Source organism: Triticum aestivum, chromosome 4D (assembly GCF_018294505.1).
Source record: "Triticum aestivum cultivar Chinese Spring chromosome 4D, IWGSC CS RefSeq v2.1, whole genome shotgun sequence".
In the NCBI taxonomy this organism is placed as follows: Eukaryota; Viridiplantae; Streptophyta; class Magnoliopsida; order Poales; family Poaceae; genus Triticum; species Triticum aestivum.
Window position 1 is genome coordinate 128,936,532 of NC_057805.1, and position 8,472 is coordinate 128,945,003.

Sequence of the window (8,472 nt, forward strand, 5' to 3'; positions counted from 1 at the left end):
TCAGTACAACAAACAACAAAAATAATGAAATTACATCATGATTCTGATTACAAAGACTGAAACGAGCCGAAGGCGAGCCGCTGCCATCGTCCCTCCTTTGCCGGAATCGGCACAACTTGTTATAATAGACAGTTGAGGAAGTCATCGTGCTAACACTACATAGGACCATGGGCGGTGCTTAGCCGGAATGCAACTTGTTCCTCGTCAGAAAAAAAAGAGAGTGATCCTGTGTACTCCGCGGAATGCAACTTTTCCCGCCATATATTCCATCCCCCTCTCGTTTCTCTTGGTCAAAAGGCGGGAAGAGGCAAAGGACTTCCTAGGGTTTACTGTGCTCAATGGAGGTCGACGCCGCCTACCCCGCCGCCGCAGCTGGCGATGAGCTCCGGCGGCTCCTCACCGCCACCCTCAGCGCCGACAAAGCGTCCGTGGACGCCGCCACCGCCGGCCTCGACCGGATCTCCGCGGCCGGCGACCCCCGCTTCCCCATCGCCCTCCTCGCCGTCGCCGCAGGTACCCTGCCTCATACCACTCCAGTAGATCCCGTGCCCTCGTGCAGGCTTAGTTGCGCGCGAATTTGCGGTAGCCCATGGCTCTTTGCTGCTGGGGAATTCAGCGGCAGCGTCGCGGCGCTTCATTTCAAGGCGCTTGACGCAGTGACAAATCTTTCTCTTTCTTTGAGGAATTATTGTTGCGCGCCCGTCCTTCTGGTGATGCAACAAGCGTGCTTCTAACTGTGAAGTCAGTTTGATGGCTGTAATCGGATTAGTCGAATTGCGGTTGTAGGGGATGGTGATCAAGGGACAAGAATAGCTGCGGCGACTTACTTGAAGAATTTCGTCCGGCGCAACATGGAAGGGGGGCTCTCGTCGTCCGATCTCTACAGGGAGTTTCGCGACCAGCTCGCGCAGGCTCTGCTTCGAGTGGAACCTGCAATTCTTCGAGTGCTGATTGAAGTTGTATGCGCAGATGTGCCCTGTATCTCAAAATATCACATGCTGCATCATCCATAAGGTTGTTTCTTAATTGCTTATGTTGCTACCGTTTGTTACTGGCAGTTTGGCCAAGTCGTGGTGAAAGATTTTGTCAAGGAGAATTCGTGGCCTCAACTTGTGCCTCAGTTGAAGCTGGTGATCCAGAGCAGCGATGCAATTAGTCCAGGCCAGCATCCTGAGTGGAAAACCATTAATGCTCTCACGGTACTCCAGGCCATCCTTCGCCCCTTTCAGGTATATGTCAATTTCCAAGGACGAGCGCTACATATTTACATGTGCTTTGCACTTGTCCGACATGTTTCTGAAATCCAACTTCTTACCCTCTGCATTTCTCAGAATGCACACTTACTCTGGCTTCAGAGCATTTTGTCCCTGCATTCTAAATAATAGGAACTTTCCTGTTTCAGAATTATTCTGCCTACCTTATCTGTATAAAGAACTACTCCCTCTGTCTCATAATCTAAGATGCTTTTTGTAAGCTGTTTTAGCTTGCAAAAATGTCTTATATTGTGGAACGGATGGAGTAAAACAGAAAGTTAACTGCCCTCTGTTGTTTGTTTCTTTTAGGAACTTATTTCTCTGGGACTCCCTGTTCAAAATGCGCAGCCATTGTTTGACAGTTCAACCCACTAGAGAATACTTTACTTTCACGACTTCCTGAATCAATTTCTGTACTTCATCATCAGCATGCCTGTATGATGTATCGATTTCTACTTGAGAGTTGTGCCCCATTTGGATCTCTTTAGTTAGTTTATTTGATAATGATTTAACACCTGTCAATAAAACATATATATTAATGAAACCAATGTTTCTTACCTAACCGTGTTTATTTTACAGTATTTCTTGAACCCGAAAGTTGTAAAGGAGCCTGTTCCAGAGCAGTTGGAGCAAATCGCAGCTGAGATTCTTGCACCACTGCAAGTGACATTCCACCACTTTGCTGACAAGGTCCTTCGCTAATGCACTCTGATGTTCTCCAAAGATTATATGCCCCCTGATCTTTGTTGACCATTTTATGGTGTGTGCAACAGGTTCTACTATCGCATGATGGGAATAAGCTGGAATATGAGCAGCTCCTACTTATCACATGCAAGTGCATGTATTTCACTGTAAGTCCTGTTTCTGTTTCCTCTTTGTGATGTATTAACAGTATAAATATCACATACTGAAAACATATGAATTGAAAGGGTAGGCTGAATACTAAATAGCGTATATTTGTTGAACAAAGCTCAAAACAATATTTTCTTTTTTGTTTAGGCAATATGAGAATGCTATGCATACCTAGTCCATTCTTTTGCTTCCCAGTGCTGTGCTTGCCCTGTATATTTACATTGTCATAGTGCTGTGATAGACTTCTTTTTGGCATGCTTGGTTGATTGGCTGTTAACTTCCTATAATGTGTGACTAATTATGGTACTCCTGCAGGTGAGGTCATACATGCCATCTGGGGTGAAGCAGATCCTGCCTTCCCTTTGCAAAGACATGTTCCGTGTACTGGATTCATTGGATTTCAACAGTCCTCCTGAAGATTCAGCTACATCAAGGCTCAAGATTGCAAAAAGATGTCTTATTATATTTTGCACACTTGTTACTCGTCACAGGAAACATGCTGATAAGTATGTACATTTGTCTCTGCTGTTGTTCTTTTCTAGTATATTTTCCAGAATGCTTACTCTTCATTGTTCTCAGCCAGATGCCACATATTGTCAACTGCGTAATCAGAATATCGAAACAAAGCATTCATTTAAGTGTAAGTTCTATAGTGCTGAAGACCAAGTATTATGAGCCTGTAGCATTTTCTAGATTATTGAATGGTGTGATGGGCATTGTTATCATTATCATTATTGTATTTGATAAGATTCCGAATGACAAATGAATAAATGATTGCAGAAACTCAATTCTCTCTCGGACCGGATTTTTTCGTTAACATTTGACGTAATTTCCCGTGTATTGGAGACAGGCCCTGTAAGTGTACACCAAGTAATTTGACTGCATTGTCGGAACAGAAATGTTTGAACTTGATGGCCATGTGTTCTCTTGGTTGCAGGGATGGCGTCTTGTTTCACCCCATTTTTCTTCACTTATGGATTCAGCAATTTTTCCAGCATTAGCATTAAATGAAAAGGTTAGCTCCCTACCTTTTTGTTGATAAATAACATCTTTCCAATATGTACTTATTTTGACCCAACTTTATATGTTACTTAGGATATAGCTGAATGGGAGGAGGATACCGACGAGTATATGCGGAAGAATCTTCCCTCTGAACTTGTAAATACATGATTCTACAATACTTGTTTATCTCTTGTGTTCATGTTGTCTGACTGATTTTTTTTGGCAGGATGACATTTCAGGGTGGGCTGAGGATTTATTTACTGCTAGGAAAAGTGCCATCAATTTACTTGGTGTTCTAGCCCTCTCAAAGGTTGTAATTTTCTTCCCTTTTTTCGGGAAATAGAAAATTTTATTAATTCTTTGCCATGTATCTAGGTGATACAAGAACAATAGAGTTGGGCCTCTGGACTCTGCATCATAAACGCATACAGCGAAACATGCACAAGCACACGCAGGGGAACAAACCTGGTAAAAGTATAAGTTGCTAGAGATAACATAGAAACAACACTATCATAATGCGGCTGGAAGGCTCAAGATGCCACAGTACGGAGATTAGGCCGCTGCTGGGAGAACGGGTCACTGACCACCTGCTGCAACTGTGTGCATGCCACTATCAGAAACTCTTGGTTTTTCTGTTACTGAAGAATGGACCAGGAACGGAGCCAGCTTGTACGTATGCACATAATTTGCACATGAGAGTTAATGTTCCTTTTTATTAGAAACAATATCACTACGACTAAGCCATAGTGATCAAGAGCACCTACTCCAAGTAGTACCATATCCGGCAATCCTTTTGAGAGCCCCCTCAACCAATTATTAAACATATTAGCAACGCCTCGAGGAGGTGATGGTTGGATGCTACGCCACACGGCTCTAGCAAAATGACAATTGAAAAACAGATTCCGAATAGATTCATCATGGTTACAGAAGCTACACCTTGGATTCCCTTGCCAATATCGTTTAAGAAGATTATCTTTTAGTTAGTATATGACGCCCTTGCGCATATACCACAAAAAGAAAATCTTGGATTTTGAAAAGGTTTTTATTTTCTGTAGTAGCTTATTTTTCATTGGAATATCGGATTGCAACAACGATATATACATCAAATTGATGGATATTGACCATTTTCATGCAAATTCCCTCTAAAATCTGTCTCAGTCATCCAAGTATTTTTCTTTCATAGTGCACTGATGCACATAATATCCTTTAGGCACACTAGGTCATTGTTTTAGATTAGATTGTTATATCAGAGTTTGTGACTTCATATTGTTAGGCTGATTCCTTGTATAAACAATTACATGTCAGTTCAGCATCTGAAACTATTATTTCGGGCATATATATGCATTTTAAATGCTTTCAGCGACTGCATTGCACAAGCTACAAATTTCATGCATATTTTCTGTTTCTTTTGAATCCAGGGAACTAATTAAATTAAAACAAGACTTGCATAGGTGTTTTACTTATACTAACTCATGTTTCTTGTTTCAGGGCCCACCAGTTGTATCTGCAGCTTCCAAACGCAAGAAGGGTGACAAAAGCAAAGGAAAAGGAGGAAGCTGCATTGGGGAGCTATTGGTCATCCCATTCCTGTCAAAATTTCCTGTACCTTCTCATGGAGAAGATGCGTCATCAAAGGCAGTGCAGAAGTAAGATCACACGGCTTATTTATTTTGGCCCTTAAGAAAGGATTGTGGAAATCTAGACATATCTGTGCCACATGCATATATGTGGACTCTGGATTATTTGCTTTTCTATTTGTTTCATACTTATGAAATAGTCACTTTACTGTCATTCATTTCAGTTATTTTGGTGTTCTAATGGCATATGGAGGCCTCCAAGATGTAAGAATGTTCTCTCATAAGATGTGTATTTTCTGAACCTCTCTTCCTACGAGAGACACAGCCCCCGGTTCCCTTATCCTCTGAACTGATATTAGAGTAGTTGCTGATTTATTAACCCATTTTGCAGTTTCTGAGTGAGAGGAAAGATTTGGCGGTTACTTTGATCAGGAATCGGATTCTTCCATTGTATTATTTAGATCCGTGCAGTCCATATTTGATATCTACTGCAAACTGGATTATAGGGCAGCTTACCCTGTGCCTACCAGAGGTACATCCTTTCATTGCGTTCATGCTTGCATCATGTTGTAGGATGGGCTAGTTAACACACGAGACTTCATCACTGTATTTCATTATATCATCATATATTTAATTTCTGATTCCTTTTTTGCTTATCTGCAGGCTATGTGCACGGATATTTATAATTCTTTAATGAAGGCATTGAGCATGGAAGATGCCGAGGATGTAACTTGTTATCCGGTTCGTGCTTCTGCTTCTGGTGCTATTGCAGAACTCATTGAGGTAAGAGTTGACATGGTATTGTCAATGGAATCTGCTTGTCGCCTGTAAATATGCCACTGACATATTTTTGTGTGCCTTTTTGTAGAATGGTTATGCTCCGCCTGACTGGGTTGCCCTTTTGCAAGTTGTTGTGAAAAGGATAAGTGCTGAAGATGAAAACGAGTCTGCTCTTTTGTTTCAGCTTCTGGGAACAATAGTCGATGCTGGCCAAGAGAAAGTTGCGGCTCACATTCCTGGCACTGTGTCTAACATTGCCAATACTATCACAAATCTACTGCCCTCTGTACCAGATCCATGGCCTCAGGTAATATTGCTTTATTCATTTCTCAGATTTCCATGGTCAATACTTTCATGCTTTCTGCAGACAATACAGGCACAATAGTACTCACTACTATCATTTTCACATACTTGTGGGTGAGGCTCAAGAATTAGAACCTAAGTCCACTCAGTGGCCTTATTTCTCGATACAATGTAACATATAACAAAGATTATAAACCTGGTGTGGAACTACTGATAGATTTTTTTCTGAAGGAAATACATGTTTGCATGTTGCTATGGACGTCTGTTCTTTTATCCCACTGCTTTGTCTCTAGTATCCCTCATTAACTAATTCCTAGTGGGAAAATCCTAATAGCCCTAACTGGTTTACATGTATGTATTGTTGTAGGTTGTCGAACAGGGTTTTGCTGCACTGGTAGCTATGGTTCAAGCTTGGGATAGCCCTGCACCAGATGAAAACAAGGAACATGAGAAGAGTGCGTGGCAATTAGGCCAGACTGCTATCGCTCAAACTTTTTCAACAGTATTACAAAAAGCTTGGCTGTTGCCAGTTGAACAGATGGTATGTTGGCAAAGTGGAAGTCAAGTTCGCTATCTACTGATGTCTGTAGGTGGCTGTGCAATAAAATCTGTCTGACTGTTTGTTGACGTTCATTTCAGGAGCCGACTTTAGATTCTGCACTGCCACCACCTTCATGTGTAAATGATGCTTCCGTGTTGCTTGAATTCATCCTGAGGTCTATTACTTCTATGGAAGAAATCACACACATGAAGGTCTTTGAGCTAGTAGTTATATGGGCAGACATCATTGCATACTGGGACTCATGGGAGGAGGAGGAGGATCAAGGAGTTTTCAACGCAATCAAAGAAGCTGTCAGTTTCCATCAAAGATTTGACTCCTCTGGTTTCTTTCTGAAGATGCTTCCTTCCCAATCTGCAAATGGATCACAAAGTTCAGTCATTAGTCGGGTTTCTAGTTTTGTGACCAGGGCCATTGCAGCCTACCCCTCTGCAACATGGAGGGCATGCTCATGCATCCATACACTATTGCATGCTCCAGATTTTTCCTTGGGAGCAGAAGATACTAGAATGACTCTTGCTGTAACCTTTGGGGAAGCAACATTTTCCTATTTCAAGGGTGTATCTGACAGCCCTGCTGGGATATGGAAGCCACTACTCTTGGCCATTTCTTCATGCTACATTTGCTATCCAGATGCTATTCAGCAAGTTTTATGCAAGGATGATGGCAATGGTTATACAGCATGGGCATCTGCACTGGCACAAGTCTCAAGTAGCTCGTTTACTCCTGGGCTCTCGTCTGAATCTGAGATCAAACTGGCCAGTAAGTAACTATATATCTATTGATCATTACAGTTTGAGTCTTGTTGATGTTTGCTTTCTTGACTAAGAAAGATGTGTCATCTTATTACTGCTTGCAATCACCATGCAGTATTAACATTAGCAACTGTGATTGAGCGACTGCTGGCCCTTTCTATGGGTGGCACCAAGGTGTTGCAAGACTGCTATATATCATTGATGGAGTCCTGCATTCATCTCAAGGACGTTCAAGAGGACGGGGACGATGATGATGGTGATGGAGCAGAAGATCTAGATGACGATGATGATGAGGAAGACACTGATGACGATGATGAGGTAATGTACCATAGAACCGTGTTTTCTATATTCTCTCTAAGCACATTGCTTGAAGATCGTGAACATGCAATCAGGATTCGGAGGATGATGATGTGCGAGAAGAGACAGAAGAGGAATTCCTTGCAAGATATGCTGCTGCTGCTGGCGAGTCAATCGAGGTTGTTGAGGAAGGAGAGATAGATGAAGAAACCCAAGACATTGAACTGGGTAAACTTCTGGAACTATTTTATTTATCTGATATTTACCGCAAAATAGTTTTTCTTCTGATATTAACCTCAAAAGGTTGTTTTGTGAACATTTGTTTCTGGGGCTAATGCAGGTTCCCTGGACGAAATGGACATACAACAAGTGGTTCTTTCACTGATTCAGAAACATACTGCGCTCCTCCAAGCGCAGGTTTTGCCAGATGACCTAATTGAGAGAATTGCAGAAACATTTCCTGAATATGAGCAGCTGTTGCATGCTCACCAACTTAGGTGTTAGACTTGTGCAGATTTTATTTTCCAAACATGTTTTCTGTGTTAGCTTTGCGGCTTTTATTAGCTTTATTTTGTTTGTCGTTTGTTTTAGTAGATACTCTGCTTGTTCTTTGTGCTCGTGTATGAAATGGACTGCAATGTGTTACTGGGGTTTCCCACTTTTGGTGGATGAAAAATATCATTCGTTTTATTGTGTGACTTAATGATGCAATATTTATCATTTTTTATCCAGTGAGCTGTATATTTTTCTGACCCACTTACTCCTAGGGTCTCGACTTTAATATTTAGCCTGCCTTTTGGCTAAAATCTTTAATATAACCAAACTCTTGAAATTGTTCACTAGTTTGATTTTGAGGCTGTTTTTACTGGCGTTGTCAAATTTGAGTTGGATTTGTGAGATGAAAGTCAGCAAACGGAAAAGACCATTAGCTGCGTTCTATAAACCAGGATTTGGAATTCTGTTGATGCAGTATATCAGTTATATTCCCTTCTCATTTTTTTTCCTGATGAAAAGGTGCTCATTAGGTGCTCCTTTAGCTACCCAATTTTGGGTTTTATATTATTTAGTTCAAGAGGAAAATAAACATTGTTGGA

General features: G+C 41.5%; 1 protein-coding gene across 1 annotated transcript; it reads left to right on the plus strand.

Annotated features, from left to right (window-relative positions):
- Positions 1–256: 256 nt before the first annotated feature.
- LOC123096817 (uncharacterized) lies at positions 257–8,109 on the plus strand. Its single transcript, XM_044518588.1, has 21 exons — positions 257–513; positions 787–959; positions 1,059–1,229; positions 1,833–1,943; positions 2,027–2,104; positions 2,421–2,611; positions 2,685–2,745; positions 2,886–2,960; positions 3,043–3,120; positions 3,201–3,263; positions 3,334–3,417; positions 4,596–4,753; positions 4,909–4,948; positions 5,076–5,216; positions 5,348–5,467; positions 5,553–5,771; positions 6,135–6,308; positions 6,407–7,088; positions 7,197–7,399; positions 7,474–7,606; positions 7,719–8,109. The coding sequence occupies exons 1-21, from the start codon at positions 339–341 to the stop codon at positions 7,880–7,882; spliced, it is 3,294 nt and encodes a 1,097-aa protein (XP_044374523.1). The 5' UTR covers positions 257–338; the 3' UTR covers positions 7,883–8,109.
- Positions 8,110–8,472: the final 363 nt, after the last annotated feature.

Coding starts and splice junctions, on each gene's coding strand:
- LOC123096817 (XM_044518588.1), top strand. CDS start 339: ATGGAGGTCGACGCCGCCTACCCCGCCGCCGCAGCTGGCGATGAGCTC. Junction 1,944..2,026: donor TCCACCACTTTGCTGACAAG/GTCCTTCGCTAA, acceptor TGTGTGCAACAG/GTTCTACTATCGCATGATGG. Junction 6,309..6,406: donor TGTTGCCAGTTGAACAGATG/GTATGTTGGCAA, acceptor CGTTCATTTCAG/GAGCCGACTTTAGATTCTGC.